This window comes from Protomyctophum parallelum (assembly GCF_964188405.1).
Source record: "Protomyctophum parallelum genome assembly, chromosome: 20".
NCBI classification, from domain to species: Eukaryota; Metazoa; Chordata; class Actinopteri; order Myctophiformes; family Myctophidae; genus Protomyctophum; species Protomyctophum parallelum.
In genome coordinates this window covers 8,628,587-8,646,019 of record NC_139718.1, presented here as the reverse complement: position 1 = coordinate 8,646,019, position 17,433 = coordinate 8,628,587, and the positions used below count along the sequence as shown (strand labels likewise).

General features: G+C 43.4%; 1 protein-coding gene across 1 annotated transcript in view; it reads left to right on the top strand.

The window, feature by feature from the left end:
- myo6b (myosin VIb) overlaps positions 1-16,779 on the top strand; it is a 48,383-nt gene extending 31,604 nt beyond the window's left edge. Inside the window, exons 24-33 of the mRNA XM_083791394.1 lie at positions 393-483; positions 1,779-1,929; positions 3,229-3,437; positions 4,026-4,104; positions 4,722-4,879; positions 5,505-5,552; positions 10,193-10,296; positions 14,089-14,223; positions 15,082-15,300; positions 15,668-16,779. Of these exons, the coding sequence (XP_083647520.1) occupies positions 393-483; positions 1,779-1,929; positions 3,229-3,437; positions 4,026-4,104; positions 4,722-4,879; positions 5,505-5,552; positions 10,193-10,296; positions 14,089-14,223; positions 15,082-15,300; positions 15,668-15,867 (1,394 nt within the window). The 3' untranslated portion in view covers positions 15,868-16,779. The remainder of the gene's footprint in view (positions 1-392; positions 484-1,778; positions 1,930-3,228; positions 3,438-4,025; positions 4,105-4,721; positions 4,880-5,504; positions 5,553-10,192; positions 10,297-14,088; positions 14,224-15,081; positions 15,301-15,667) is intronic.
- Positions 16,780-17,433: the final 654 nt, after the last annotated feature.

Sequence of the window (17,433 nt, the reverse complement as noted above, 5' to 3'; positions counted from 1 at the left end):
TGAGTTCCATTTAGATAACATCTCCTTTTTTAAGGGAGCCCTGGCCAAGATAGCAACAGAGATGCAAACATCATAAATACAAACATTATTTGCTAAACCTAAACAGTGGAAAGACGCTGATAAAAAAGCTAAATAAGGAAGCCATTATAATTTCCAATTGAATCTGTCACCAACCCTTTTGTATGACAAATATCTTTGAAATAAGAAATCTAAACATTTTTGAAAAGATTTGAAAGATTTGCCCAAAATAGGGGATTCTACAAATGCCTTCTAAATTAGTAGTTCTCGCAAACCAATAACCTTACCAGCAATGCTGAAATATGTTGTGTGTTTTGGTTTTAATTTTTTTGCTGCTTATACTGTACTCTTGTCTTCTCAAACACCTCCAACAGTGAGTCACAAGATGACGTACAGAGCCTCAGCCTGTGTCAAGATCCAGAAAACGGTCCGTATGTGGCTGTGTAAGAGGAAGCATAAGCCCCGGTGAGTGTCTCTCTCTCTCTCTCTCTCCCCTCTCTCTCTCTCTCTCTCCCCTCTCGCATTATGTTCTTCCCCTGTGGGCACTCAACGTTAATATATACAGTATGCATGCTGGGACGGGGCTTCAAGTCCATGAAAATGTACGAATCAGGCATTTAACCACTTTTTACCTTTAAAAAAAGGCAAATTTAAATTTAGTCCCAGAAGCAGTCAGATTACAGAACTCTCTCTCTCTCTCTCTCTCTCTCTCTCTCTCTCTCTTATTTTGGGTACTCAAGCTCAATATATATGCATGTCAGGACTGGGCGTCAAAACTAGGGGCATCAACTGTGAAGGAGACCCCCAGCCTTCAACTGTTTTTTTTACATAAAAAAATCACACCTGTGTGAAGTAAGGGGCGCTCTTATCATCGTACATCATCTCATTCCGGCCAATCAGAATTTGCGTCCTCACCTTTGTCTTCAATGTGTGTGTTACGCAATATCTGTGTTACTAAAAGCTGGATATAGGAGGGGCTAGTTCCCTTCAAAATAGGCAATTTAGGCATCTCTTATGCATACGTCTACCTCAAAAATGAAAATGGGCACTCGATCATCCCCTTGGTCACTCTTTCTGTTCTGTTCTGTCTTCCCCCTCCTCTCATCTCTCTTTCTTATTGTTACTTGTTACTTACTATTCATGTAAAGTACATAAGAGTACATTTCTTTTGGTCTGCCAGGAAACAAACATTTTGTCTATTGTTTGAAGGTGCTGTGTGCAAGGCTCTTAATGCTACTTTATAAACATCTACAGTATTTACAGTGACTTATGTTGCTGACATTCTGTGTCTGACCTCCCTCCTCCCTACATCTTCAGATCTTCTAGATGTCTTATTTCAGTCTCCTTGTGCATTTCTCTTTATAATAACATTCACGCCTGATGGGGTTTGAAGAGTATTCCACATTGCTCATTTTGAGTAGTTCAAACTATCAAAAAATCTCATTCTGGGAGTCATTTCCTACTGTATTGCTTTGGTCTGGAAAACTGCATCCATCGAGATGATGGATTCTGATAGAGTGTAGTCTAGTGTAGTGGACTACTGTATACACTACATTAGACATACACACTCCATGTGCGTGCGTGTGTGTGTGTGTGTGTGTGCGTGCGTGTGTGTGTGTGAGTGTGTGCGTGCATGCGTGCGTCATATGCTTAAAATCATTCAGTAACAGTAGTTCATCATTCAGCTCTAAAAATATATGTTCATATTTCTCATGAATATCTGATTCTATGTGCCCTCCATACACTTTCTCCTGTCACAGCATTGATGGAATGGTGAAGGTTGGGAACCTGAAGAATCGGATGGAGAGGTTCAACGAGGTGGTGATCGGGCTGAAAGAAGACAAGCAGGAGATGGCCAAACAAATCCAGGACCTGGCCACCTCCATAGACTCTCTACTGGCCAAGATTAAGGTGAGTGTTCAAGAGCTCCGCGGGGGCCACACTACTTCTCTCTCACCGCACTATAGGGGTTCCACTTCCAACGTAAGGCCAAGCAGAGAAGATTCACAATTTCCATGGACTGAAAGGCAGTTTGAAACCAAGTTTCCCACGTTTGCAAGGTTTTTGAGTGGTTTTGAGAGATCCAGTTTAGAAAAAAAGAAAAAGAACTATAAAAAAAACTACCACTTTCGGTGGTGGGTTCCCGTTGGCCTTGCCAGAGTTGGTACAGTAGCTGGGCAGGACGATGAGTGAGAACAGAAGTCATAATAAATTCAGATAGAAGGGTGTCCGGGTGCTGCAGAGATACATTTCCCGCCCTCTGCTGCCAAGACTGATTCGTCCTCTGTGCCTCTGCTGCTTGGCCGCACGCTCCAGCGAACACAATTCACCGGGTTCACTGGTGGGAAGAGCGTTTTTTGACACTGCACTAGTGACTCCTACAGATTGCTGTTCCCGTTCAGTAGGGAGCAGAGACTGGTGGTTGCTGAAAATAAACAACAACAACAACAAACGTTCAGGTAGCAAAAGGTTAGACATTAGACATATCTCAAAGGCTTTAAAGTCTCCTCTGCCGTTCAAAATTCTGCAGCTAGACTTTTGACCGGCACCCGTAGACCGAAGAACACATTTTGTTTGTTTTTAAAGCCTTTCATGGTTTGGCACCTCCCTACATATCTGCCCTCATCACTCCCCCCGACTCCACTAGGGCACTCAGATCAGCAGACCAGATGGTCCTGAAGATCCCTGCCATTCACCTGAAAACAAAAGGCGACCGGGCGTTCTCGGTCGCTGCACCCAGACTCTGGAACGCCCTGCCACTGGTTGTGAAAGCTGCACCTTCTATGGACATTTTTAAATCTCTAAAAACAAGTCTAAAAACACACACATGTTCTCCCTGGCCTTTTAACACCACATGCCCCTCCCCACTTTTTAATCATGTGTTGCTGTGCTCTCCCATCTCTTGTCTTGTTCTGTACTTCTTTTATTTTACTTGTGAAAAATGTTTTTACTGTATCTTTTTGTGCATTTTTGTTTTTTATGCTGTCCAGCACTTTGGTCAACCTTGGTTGTTTTAAATGTGCTCTAGAAATAGAATTGACTTGACTTGTCTATTTAATATGCATTGCAAAACTAGTGCAGCGAGCAATCTAGAGAACACACTTGAGCCTATATTCGTTTAGAAGTTAACAGCTGGGTATAGAATATGAAATCGTCCATGAATACCACCACCTATGACATGTTGGTCATCCCCATCTCTTGACCTTTTAGGCCACAATAATGACCAGAAAGGAGATCGATGCAGAGTACCAGGGGCTGGTGAAGCGCTCGGAGCAGCTCCTCTCGTCCATCAAGAAGAAGAAACAGGAGCAGGAGGAGAGGGAGAGACTGAAGCACATCGAGGAAGAGATGGACAGAGAGAAGATGAGGAGGGAGGAGGAGGAGCACCGCCGCCAACAGGAGCAAGATGACAGAAGGACGTGAGTGAAGAAGGGGGATTGATGATCAATTGATCAGAAACGGGGCGGCTGTGGCTCAGGAGGTAGAGCAGGTCGTCCAATGATGCCTGGGTCGGCGGTTCGAATCCCGGCTCCTCCTGTCCACATGTCGAAGTGTCCTTGGGCAAGACACTGAACCCCACGTTGCCTCCAATGAGTCTGTCGGTGTGAGCTCGCCACCATTGGTGTGTGAATGTGGCACATTCACACACTGGCGTCGACTGTTCGCCGCTTCACCTCCCAATGTATGAATGAATGAACCATTGTAAAGTGCTTTGAGCACTTGGAAAAGCGCTATAAAAATGTAAAAGTGTTGGTTGAACCAATTTGGTTGTATACTGTAGCTACCTGAAACAGAAAGTACCAGCTATGTTTTTAATCATAGACTGCACTGACAGAATCTGATGTGATTTTTGAGAGTTCAGAGTGCAGAAGCCACAGATAAAGATGATTGACACATTTTGGTCTTACACAGTACTGTATGATTCCCAGGTAGAGTATACAACCCAGGGTTCTAACCAAAAGGCATTCAAATGAATAACGGTTTATAATCTCCTGTCCTGACCTCAGGAAAGCAGACATGGAGCTGAAGAGGAAGCAGGAGGAAGAGGAGAGGAAGAAGAGAGAGGAAGAGGAGAAGCTTCTGCAGGTTTGTACAACTTCTTATTTGCCAGCCCAATCAAAGAATTAGCAATTGCAATTCCTCCCTCTGCCTACTCCCCTGTGGTCTCAGCTGTCTTCTCTTCTAACCTCACCGCTATCTCCATTTCCATATATTCCACTGCCTCCTTCATGCCCACTGTCTACTGTTGAACTAAACCTTTTCATCCCTGGGCACACTCCTCCACCATAAAACTTTCTACCATCTGTGTGTAATGCCCTCAGCCTCTGCGTAATCTCTCACCGAGCCCATTCTCTCTGTCTTGACTCTTGAGGCCCAACACTGATCAAAGCAGTTCTTCCATTGTTTGACGGGCAGCACACACACTGTGCTTGCCCTCTCAGCTCAGGCAGGCAAGCCACTTCCACATTTGCATGCTGTCACCATTACATTACTTTGCTTTGAGCCAGTTTGACACCAGGCTGCCATCAGGCAGCCATGGCTCATGAGTCTCCCAAGATTAGTTTTCAACGTCTACTGAACACAGGCAATGTTTAGTTTCCACTGTGGATTTCATGGCATCTTTTGTTGTGTGTGTTTGTGTGCGTGTGTGTGTGCGCGCGTGTGTGTGTGTGTGTGTGTGTGTGTGTGTGTGTTTTCTTTAGGCTGAGATGGAGGTACAGCTGGCGCTGGACCGTGAGGAGGAGGTCCAGCGTACCACCATGGTGGAACAGGAGAGGAGGGACAGAGAGCTTGCCATGAGGATCGCCCAGAGCGACGCTGAGCTCATCACCGAAGACGGACAGGCAGATGGCCTGCGCAGGTGCAGTGCCATTATCCACACACAGTGCTAATCCACAACTAGCATTATTCATACAAATCCATAGTTTGTTCATGAACAGGCGGGAACCTTTTATGTTCCACTGTTTCGATGGATCAAATGTAGTTATTTTCTTTTTTTGTTACAAGCTCTTGTTAACACTTTTGTCAAGATGCAACACATTGTGAGCTTGTAGGATGCTGTTGTCACTGCTTTTGCACGATACTCATATGATGAATTGTGGAAAATCATAAAAAGATGAAATATGGAGATACAAGTGCAGTATAGAACACGTATCAAATGTCAAAATCCACATTGCACATGTAGTACCATGCACATGAACAGAATATATTCCCATACACTACATTACAAAGCACAACTGCCATTCTTAATTCCATACCACAGTCTGTTTATGAATATGTTATACACACAAACAACATAATATTCACAGTGCATTTGTGCATAATATACAATGCACGTGTGCATGTTTGCACAGTAAACAGTATACTGCACGTATATAGTAGATAAATTGCACAATGACTGAATATTTAACCTCAGGCGGTAAACAAAGTTATTTTAATCTCTGCCTGCATGTGTAACCTACATCTTTCCTGTTGTTCTCTCCCAGCAATGAGTTCACTGCTCTGCCTATCTCTTCATCCTCATCAAGAGCCATGTAAGACTTAACTACTGCTTCCTATAACCGCCCCTTGTCCACGCTTCACCTAATGCAAATAACTGCCCCCCGCCTCCCCAATTAATCCCAATCTAAGTACCAAATCTCTCTGCATCCCAGGAGTACACCTTCACCTTCAAAGCAGCCATAAACAATCAGCCATAATTATTTTGAGTTGAGAGAAATCATCATCATGAGTCAGATGTGGGAGCATGTGCGTTGTTCCTCCCTGCGTCATGAATCAATGTGCCGTTTATATACATGTATGTTCGTCATGCCTGCTAACCGAATGGTTAAAAACAGAAGATGACAAATTATAGAAGATGGTAAATCATAATGGGGCTATTCTATTTCTGATTCCCTGATTGTCTCTGTGTTCTTCAAGGCTAAAACTGTTGAATATGTTGTTTGCGGTGCAGGTGAACAACACAAGCTTATCCATATTCAACCTGGCATCCCTATTTTGGTCATGTCAATTACAAGCTCACAACTCGCTGCATTGCGATGCGTTGTGATCTAGCATTTTATACAAAAATACATCCACACGTCACCTGTTCGGTACCCAGTGCAATGTGTTGATGATTGTGAATATTTACAGTATCCCAAAATAAAATGGAAAGGTAAAAGATACAAGCGCAAGTTACGCACGAATATCCTAAAAATAATGGGTTTAAAAGATTACATTCTATTTGGCATTTAAAAGACTGTTGTTGATCTAAATATTATATATAATATAAGTAGAATTACAGTACTAGTGTATGTGAATAATAATTTGAGGATACTGATATAGCTACTGATAGCTATATCAGTAGCCTTTCATTATTAAGTGTTTAGCCATCTTAGCTATGATGTCTGTTGTCAGTCATTTGATCCCATGACATTGATGCTTGACACATGCTAATGGCAGGTAGCTTACGCATCCCGGCTGGAGCGGAGGATTAGCAGCTTTGCAGCTCAGAGCTGTGGGCCGTCTCCTCAATGTCAGAGCCGTCACTGTCATCATTCATAAACCTGCTCCAGAAAATGATCACGACAGCACTGATTAATTGAGCTGACAACACCTTGTCAGTCGTCAAGGAGAAATGAGATGTACTGTAGAAGCATGATAATGTTTCAGTCTAGAATCTGTATACACACTTGAGGTTGGTTGAGTTAATTCCTGCATAAATTGGATGGGGGTTTCATCAGGCTTATATATCTAGAGAATGGTGTGGCAAATGTAAGATCTTGTGGCTTCTACTAGCTACATATCAAAGCTCAACACGTAGGTTCAAAGCTGAACCTACGTACATAATTGTGACTCACATGACTCACGTGACAAAGATCAGAGAATCTCACCTCACATTTGAAGCCATACCTATTTTTTATTAATGAAACACCTCTCCAAACGAACTTATTTCCCCCGCAATTTGACTTTGATAATATCAGTGGCATTTGCACATCCACATCCTCTGTGTAAAGCTGGCACCAGTTCCAGTGGGTACCAAATAACATTTGGATATATTATAGCCCTTAAAGGAGAATTCCATACTAAAAGGCTTTCTTACCTTTCTTTGTAGTTGTTACGTCCCCACCAAAGAGGTCCAGGTGTTATTTTGTGCAAAAGCTCCTTATTGGCTATTTCCCCTACCATAAGCCCTAAATGAATTGAATTGAATTGAATGGGATGTATGGGGTGTTGTGCTAATTTGCTTATTTCCATCGCTCAAAATTAGATTTTTTTTGTATATATCCTCTCTTCATAATGTAAATAATAACCCAAGCGGCACACTTTACTACTTATTTCGATGGAAATAAGCGAATTAGCACAACACCCCATACATCCCATTCAATTCAATGCAATTCATTTAGGGCTTATGGTAGGGGAAATAGCCAATAAGGAGCTTTTGTACAAAATAACACCTGGACCTCTTTGATGGGGACGTAACAACTACAAAGAAAGGTAAGAAAGCATTTTAGTATGGAATTCTCCTTTAATCTCAGCAGTGTTAGCCCAGGCATCCAGAGAGACCACACTATGTGTCTTTCTCTCCATTGGAAATTATGCTGACCCAGAAAGTGCTGCAGTATAGTTGGAGAGCTGCACAAATTGCCACTTGTGTTGAACATGCAGGACTTAGGTGACATTCACTCTTTGAATCGCTTTGCTGCGATTAAAACGAATCCTGCTGCGCATTTTCAGAAAGTGCACTTCGTTTGGCAGGTGTGCAGGCTCATTCGAATCCTAATGCGTATCAAAGAACCTCATTCTACTCCGAGCAAAAACGGGGGTTTCGCTTCGCTTCCAATCGCACTTGATTACGATTCGGTGCAGGTGTGAATGCAATCCGCAGTAAATAAAGGAAATGAAGCAAACAATGTGGCGGGTGAGAAGCTGAACACAATTGGAGACGGAGAAGGCATATTTTACGCAGCGCAAAGATGTCCCGTTACCGTGGATAGACTTGGTCGAATGAGGAGACTGAAGCCCTGATCGAAATGAGGACGAGTACATTAATCAATTGCTTAAGAAAACACATAAAAACACTGCAGTGTATTATAGCCTACAGAATATTCTGTCTTGTCTGTCTGTCTGTCTGTGCGTGCCGTAAACATGGAGTGCTGTCACTGTGTGGGGACTGGGGAGTAGGGACTTTCATCTCGATAAACTTGTAAATATTTTGCACTGCTGTCTGTTATCAGTGCGCTCAGCGCTGTGCCTCCATGCCCAAAAGAACAGTGCGTGGCTGCGTGCGTATAGTGAGAGAGAGAGGGGGGTCCAGTCCCAGACGGCACGACACATGCACGTCATAAGTATAATTTTATCACCATAGATTTCACTGTGTAGGCTAGTTTATGAATGGTACACATTGATAAAGGTCCCCCCTGCTGCGTTTCCAATTGCTGCGGATGACAGTGTGAAGGCAAACCGCAGCAAATTAAATATGCAAGAATCCCAACTTCTCCGCCCATTCGCATCGAGTCTACCGAAGTATTAAACACTGGGAAGTAGTCCGGACTCCTGCAGAATACAAGAACACACTACTGATGAGCAGAGCTGGCCTTTCTTTTGTATATCTGTGTGCATTGTCCCGTGTTACACATCTGGGGAGCAGTGGGGACCCCCAGGGGTGTTTAAGAGGGTTCTAGGGAGTCCCCAGCTAAAGGACTGACAGTTAGGAATCAAATTGAGACTATTATTGATTTAGCTGTCGTGGAACAGCAGGGGTGGAGCTCAGACACTCTGGAGCAGTCTGCTAAGTAGGCACAGATGCAGAGGAGGCATCGTTTTACACTCTAGTGCTATAGAGCACCGAAGTCTGACGTCACTTTCAGTAGAGGGCGTCAGTCCCCAGATTCATGTATTTTTTTAGTTTCATTGAAATTGCCATAGGAGGATTTTTAGATTGCTTCATATAAGAACTGTGTTTGAAAAATAAACATGTCATCCCGGCCGCTTCACTCATATGGATATGGATAAACGGGGGCACGGTGGCACAGTTGGTAGTGCTGTCGCCTCACAGCTAGAAGGTCCTGGGTTCAATTCCCGCTCGGGGCGCTGTGGGTGCTGGCGGCGTGTTTCCTCCTCTGCGTCATCAGTGCCCATACCCGAAGGTGGGGTTGGCGAAAGGGCCTTTCTGTGTGGAGTTTGCATGTTCTCCCCGTGTCCCCTAGGGTAGGTACCCTCACAAAAACATGCAGTAATCCTGGTCTCTAAACTGCCTCCCCCTGGCCAGCCAGGGCGCCTGATGGAGGGGAAAGGAACTGGTTGGAATAACGTGTGCCTTCCACGCGCTACGTCCAACCAGGGAAACTCCCCCCTGTCAGGTGTAAAGGAGCAACTTGGACACTCAAGCATGAAGGAAGCATGAGTTAAGTCCGTTGCTCTCCCCAGGTTGGCGGAGGATGTGTAGAGCCCAGGATGGGCTACAAAATCGTGGGATAAAAAATATATATAAAAAAAAAGAAAATAATCAAATGACTGAGAGAAAACGCTAATGTTACTGCTACTGAATTAGTTACATTTTCGCTAGAAGCAGACTGTATCATATATGAGTGACTGACTGTTGCAAACGATACAGAGACACCTCCCTGACAATAACGCCGAGACAGCTTGTTTATTGTTGGACCACAACGCTTATAGTAGACGATATTAAGATCACCCCATGTTATTCTCCATAGAGAAATTACTTCCGCGAACCAGGGGAATCGAAGGGATGAGCGAGTTACGTCAGGACTTCGGTGCTCTATTAGATGGACTATAATAGTGCTATTAGATGGACTATACATGTTCATGTAGACTAGAGTATGCTCTAGCTCATTTTCATGTTATACAGTGTATAGTGATTATGTTCATACTTATGTTTCTATACTTTGATCTAGCCTCACTGTTGATTTGTCACCCATCACATCTCCCATGATTGTCTGCTAATTGTCTGGTCTGATCTGGTCTTCAATTAAAGCTTAGCATGTTCTAATAACTTATTTTCTTTTGCTTTCAAATAACAATTTTCAAATAACATTTTCAGAACATCCCGTCCACTGTGTGAAACCTCAGTCCTCTGCCATAGTATAGCTTTTCTGACCTCCATCTCTGCCACTCAAACTCCCCAGACTGATTCTCTGTTGTGTTTTCTGTCTCCATTCATTCATGCCCTCAGGGGTCCTCAGGTGCAGGCAACAAAGGTTGCTGCTGGGGTGAAGAAGTACGATCTGAGCAAGTGGAAGTACGCTGAGCTGCGGGACGTTATCAACACCTCCTGTGGTAAGACGGAGCAGAGCAGAGCACCTGAACACACCCCAGGGCATGCATCCCAATGGGCCTCATCAATTGTAGTACAGTACACACTCACATATGTCCGCACAACACACGCGCGCATAGGACGCACGCACACACACAGTCTCACACACCACAACGCACAAACACACATACACACAGGTGACCACGGTGGAATGCATTACACACCTCCATCATTCCAGCATGATTTTTTATTCAGTCGCCATAGATAATAATTAAACATCTGTCCATGTTTTTGAGGGCCGCAATTAGGTCATATGTGCCTCAAATATGACGTAAATTTGTGGCAACACAAACATTAAATACCATTGACAATGAAGGGAAAATGTACGTCATATGTAGACGAGCAAGGTTCAAGGTTGTTTATTAGTGTCCCCGAAGGGCAAAAGGTTTTACAGCAGGTCATAAGGCTTGAAACACATATAAATACATCAGTCAGACCAAAGTTATTGCTGCTGGTCGCAAGCGTGCGCTGCGCCCGGCCTACTTGCATCTTCAGAAAAGAAAAGAAAAGAGAGAGAGGGGGGGGGGGGGGGAGAAGACATCACATCACATTTCAAGTAAGATGATAATACTCGGCTGTGCAGGCACATTTCTTGGGAGGGGGGGTGGGGGGTTGGATTTTTGGATCTGCAACAAATAAAAAAAAAACTCTGATCTTCACACAACGCCTCAGTGGGAGGGGATGTCTGAAGGCAGGAAAAAAAATTGTTTAGCTGCAGGGGGGGGGGGGGGGGGGTAGAAGGCGGCTGTGTGTAAAGACATGTGTGTCCATGAGAACAGTTCGGTGGAAAGTTCATTTCCCATGTGTTTGTGTAAGTGTGTTCCTGGCATATCTCCCCAAGGTCATGTCACGTTGCCTCATTGTCCTGCGTTATCATGGCGGGTTCAGTGGAGACGAACACGGCCCAGACGAAGACACAACAGGTGTCAGGGAGGGTGGGGGTTGAGGTGGGGGGGGCAGAGGATCTTGTCTTACGCTGTCTCTTCTTGTGGAGATTGTCAATTGGGGGGGGGGGGAATCCAGATTCATGTTTAGAGTGAGGGATAGCAATATGGCTATTTCTCCTCTATGTCCGTTATGGCTCTCTGTCAGTCATGACACTCGGGCGCTGACCTGTTCCAAGATCGTGTCCATCTTCTGATGCATCTACAGGGCGCTGGCCTGTTCCAAGATCGTGTCCATCTTCTGATGCATCTCCCCAAGTGCCCTGCCCAACAATCTCTGCTTCAAGGCAACGAGTCTATTATGGCAGGCAGCATAGGGGCTCTGTTCAGCGTTGCCATTTTTCCAATTCTTCGGTACGCAAGACCAATGCACAGCCCAATCAGCAGAAGTCTTGTCACCATAAATCCAAATAGTGCCTCTTCTACGCTGATAGTCGGGGGAAGATCCATCAGGGTATTGAGCAGGCTCTCCAGAACCCAATTTACATGAAAATGTTGTCCATCACGTACAGAGACCAGCACACTAATTCCATGATTAGTTCCATGTTTTGATAGTTTCAGGGGTTTCGAAGAGACAGTGTAGAAGAGACACTCTGAGCAGGGAGTACAGACAGGGAGGGAGAGAGAAAATAGAGCGACCGCCCTCTTCAAGAGGCAAGCAAATCGGCTAACCAATCACATGAATTCAGTTGTTCATGAGATGATGTATGATGATGTTACTATAATGATAAGAGCGCCCCTCACTTCACACGGGTGTGCTTTTTTTAATTGACGTTTTTTGGTTCGGGTAGGTCGTAAAATGTGTTCCAATTAGTAAGGCCAGGTGGGGCCTCGTGCCAGCCCAGTTAGGGCCCAGGTACTGTAGGGCCCGGGCCTTAATTTTCGGGCCTGTTGAGAACTAGTCGGTATTTATAGATTTAAAAAAAGCTTTCGACACCTTGAATCATTCCATTTTGATTTCTAAATTATACACATATGGCGTGAGAGGAATGGTACTGGACTGGATGAGAAGCTATTTAGAAAATAGGCAACAATATGTGCAGTGGGCAGGTAACACATCAGAGTGTATGCAAATTGCATGTGGAGTCCCTCAAGGTTCTGTTTTGGGACCCAAATTATTTAATTTGTACATTAATGATATTTGTGACGTATCAAAAATATTACAATTTGTTTTGTTTGCAGATGACACAAATTTCCATTGCTCTGGATATGATTTAAATAAGTTAGCTGAGACCATTACACATGAAATGAAAAAACTCAAAAAATGGTTTGATATAAATAAGCTCTTGCTGAATTTGGAAAAAACTAAGTTCATGGTTTTTGGAAATAGGAAAAAGGATGACCAGGTGGAAGTAGTCATAGATGGAGTGGCCATCGCAAGAGTATCAGAATTTCGGTTCTTAGGTGTAATAATGGATATCAAATTAACATGGAAATCCCATATAGCGCATGTTAAGAAAAAGATCTCGAAGAGCATTTTTATTTTAAACAAAGTGAAGCATGTGCTAGCAAAAGAAGCAATGCGAATATTATATTTTTCACTAATTTCTCCATATCTTAGTTATTGTGCTGAAGTGTGGGGGAATACGTACATGACTACCACAAAACCATTATACTTATTACAAGAGAGAGCAGTACGAATCATGCACAAAGTGCATTATAGAGAGCACACAAATGGTCTATTTATAAAATCGAGGGTATTGAAACTTGAACAGGTTGTGAAGCTACAAACCTTATTAATTATGTTCAGAGCAAAAAGCAAAACATTACCAGTTAATTTACAACAGCTATTTGAACCTAGTTCAGAAAGTGGGGATAGTAGGAGGAAATTTGATTTTAAACATAAAGTTGCACGGACCACTCAAAGACTGATGTGTCCTTCGTTAACAGGAATCCGAACGTGGAATTATCTGGATGACAATTTGAAGGGTTGTACAAATATTTGCCAATTGAAAATAAATTACAAAAATCTAATATTTAGGCAATATGAAGCCGACGAATAGGTTAGCCATTATTTCTTGCACGTGTCATTGCTCAACTTCTTGCTTGTTTTGTCTTACTCTTTTGTTTTTGTTTGTTTTTGTTTGTTTTGTTTAGATGTGTATGAGCCAATCATTAAAGTAAAAACTAACTTTTGAGTGAAAAGGGGGCAGGTATTTATAAGAATGTATTCTTCTTCCTGCTCCTTTTCGTCATGGGTGTATCAGATAGGTGTGAAAAACAAATGAATTATGTAAGACAAATGAATTGTTATCTATTATGATTTGTACTGTATTGTGATACTCCATTCCAAAAAAAAGAAAAAAAAAGTTTTTGCCGTCTAGAGTTTGAATGGACAGGTATCAGTCAAAAGGGAGACATCGAAGAGGAAGGACAGGTGGGGAGGATCAACACATGGAATGTCAGAACAGGTCAGCTCCATATATGGAGATCTAAGGGCTTGAGGTTTGAGGTCAGATGTAGCCTCGGTCCCAGGCTTACTTATCAGCGAAAAGAAAAGCCTGGTCACAACGTAAGGCAGAGAAGCTATCGGTGGATGTATCCTTCGGAACAGCCGTCAAATGTATTTCCAACTGATTTGTAAAGCATCAACGTCATTTCCTTGGGCGATACTTCCGCTAAAATCCCGCAACTTCCGCTGATAGTCTTTTCAGCGTAGGCCTTGCCCAGGGTGGGTCAGATGTAGAGTTGCTGGCCGGCTCCGTACTGTAGATAATTCTATGGTTGTAATTTGTATCATTACGGTTGGAATCTCATTGAAATCTTGCAGTTATGTTTGTGTGCTGACTGGTGGCTTTCTTTTGTGTACAGACATTGAGCTGCTGGCGGCATGCCGGGAGGAGTTCCACCGACGTCTGAAGGTCTACCACGCTTGGAAATCCAAGAACAAGAAACGCGATGATGATGGACCTGACCAGAGGGCCCCGAAATCAGTCACCGACTATGGTCAGTTGTGAGAGATCACTTGTTGTTTGCTGACTCCTTCCTGTTGCATTCAGTACACTGCTTATGAAACATCATTTGAGAGATGAGTCTTTGCTGTGTATTTTTTGTACTCGTACATAGAAGAAAACCTCACCTTCTGCCCCTTGCTTTTTGATGACTAAAGCATCATGACAAGTAAATATATAGTTTGCCCTTGTTTCAACCATTCAATTAGCAGATGAAACACCAGGGCAAATGTGGCTGTTTTCCGTCTGGCAGTGTCAAAAGTATTTGTTGAAATTGGCAAGTAGATCACAGCCACAACTGGCAAGGCCATTCTTTGCTAATTTCATTCTCAACTCAACCAACCTTTATTTAGTTTAAATTTAAATTGAATTAAATGTATACCTGTAGCACGCAGGTACACACGCAGGTACCCACGCATGCACGCGCACACACACACACACACACACACACACACACACACACACACACACACACACGCACGCACGCACGCACGCACGCGCACAGGCACACACACACACACACACACACACACACGCACACACCCTACTCTCTCTCACATGCATACATTCATTCTCATTAATTTCCATACTTTTTCCATCCCTTCACTAAACGTTTTCACTCTTGCTGCAAGGCTATTCCCTAAGGCTCTAGACTTGGCTTTCAGCTTTACCTATTTCTCTCTTTGATCTATTTATTTTGCTTCATGCCTTGTTTTCTAACCCTCTTGTGTTTAATGGTGTTGGATAAACCTTTCCTGCAACACTCTGTAGCTTGTAATGATTGTTCTAAAGAAAAAAGAAAAAGTCTTGCCCTTAACGCTGTTTGTTTGCTCCCTGCATTGCTCCACCACAGCCGAACAGAACCCTGCTCCTTCGATAGTAAACCAGCAACAGGAAGTGGCCATGAACCGTCAGCAGCGCTACTTCCGTATTCCATTCATCCGGCCAGCGGACCAGTACAAGGACCCCCAGAACAAGAAGAAGGGCTGGTGGTACGCCCACTTCGACGGGCCCTGGATAGCCCGACAGATGGAGCTACATCCAGACAAACGCCCCATCGTGTTGGTGGCTGGTAGGTCTTCTAGAACTGATTCAAGTTTTAGTTTGTAACGTTTACATTATAATAGCATACAGTGTATATAGCTATAGACTATCTAATATCTATATATCATTGGCATTTTATATCATTGGCATTTGGCACGAAAAGAGAGTTGAGCCAGAAGGGAAAGCTCTCCGTCTACAGAGCAATCTTCGTTCCTACTCTCACCTATGGTCATGAAGTGTGGGTCATGACCGAAAGAATAAGATCGCGAATACAAGCGGCCAAAATGAGTTTTCTTCGACGGGTGGCTGGCATCTCCCTTAGAGATTCATACAAAGATACTTGTTTGTATGAATATTGTATGTTTCTCCTGACAGTATGTTCCTCCTCTGTACAGGGAAAGACGACATGGAGATGTGCGAGCTGAGCCTGGAGGAGACTGGTCTGACCAGGAAGAGAGGTGCGGAGATCCTGCCCAGGCAATTTGAAGAGATCTGGGAGCGCTGCGATGGGATCCAGTACCTTAGGAGCGCTATCGAGAGCAAGCAGGCCCGCCCAACCTATGCCACTGCCATGCTTCAGAATCTCCTCAAGTGAACCACGTTGGACTAAGATAAATAAATAGACGGCACACAAACATGGGCTCCGTCACCATCCTGACGCATCTTGTATACTTAGTTGCATGCCGGTGTCTCACACAGAAAATAGCAGCTGTACAAGCTCAGAGCGTGTCACGCTGTGATGCATTTTAAGCTTGTAGATCTTCCATTTCTGGTGTAAGACACGAGGCACAACCAGGTACATAATGTGCTTGTATGCTATTCCCAGTGAAAGGTTCCACCCACAGTCACTATGATTGGCTGAGATGCGTGAAGGGAGAGCTCCATTAGATGAACATGATAACCTATTTTGTCTGCAGCGGCTTGTCAACTCGAAGGGCCCTGCAAGGCCATTGGCTGCTCGGCGCGGACACTCACCCGCCCCGCCTACACAGAATAATACTCAGTCACAATACAAATTATTAATTAACACTGAGGAATCTTGTACTGTGTGCATACAGGCCCGTCCGTACACATGCTCAGATAAACTCACTAAACTTCTCGCAGACTGTCAGTACATGAATATATGATGCCTACACAATGCCTACAGGAACGACAAATAAGTAATACCAGAGTGACACTCATTCTTTTCTTTTCCCTAAACTTTATTTTGCTGTGTAATTATTGGTGCAGTTAGTTAGTTATTTGAGTTATTATTCGTATTGATCTACGTATGCTTGAATGGAAAATGCCACTATGGGGCCTTAAAACTGCAATACTGCTGCACTTCCCCTCGAGGGAGTCTTAATTGTTTTTTGATTAAATCGTAATGGACTGGAATAGCTATGTTTGATTTTTAGAAGAAACACTGCATTGTTGGACTTTCATATAGTGTGGAGTAAGCATTATACATTATTGTTCCTCTAAGGTTGTGGAGTTCATTCACCTATTCACACGACGGCCATCTTGTCATTAACCCATTTTGGGCGGGAACCCATGTTGGTGTTATACTTTAGCTATTGAAAAATAGCAGATCTACAAGCTCATAGCGCGCCACCGAGTGGCGCGCTACGAGCTTGTAGGTCTGCTATTTTTTAAAAGTCATGAAAATGTGGCGCAAATCTTTGAATATATATTTCAGAGGGAACATTTTTAACTAAAATATTGGCTTCTGGCCGGGTCCCTGGAACTACATATTTTCAGATGGGGGTCCGTGGCCCAATAGAGATAATTCTGGGGGTCCTTGACATGAAAAAGGTTGAGCACCGCTGACATAGAAACATGGGTTTTACAGAATTTCTTTTGGATTTTGAAGCCTTTTTTTTATCGTCCAAAATGGGTTAAGTTAATGAAATGCCAGCCCGTTGCCACCCTGCTTTTTCAAAATGGCAAAATGCCAACATGGCCGCTGTGTGAATAATGGTCTATGGTCTATTCGGGTATTACAAATCTACTTATTGAGTGCTACATCATCTCAAGCAGCTCCTATAGATGCTGAAAAATCTACTTTGTCTTCATTAAAGTTGTCTCGGTTCTTAACATCAGACTTTTAAAATGGAAACAAATAGTTTTAGATTGTTTAGAAGTCATTGTATATTAGTACTTTGTATTAGCCGCCTACACG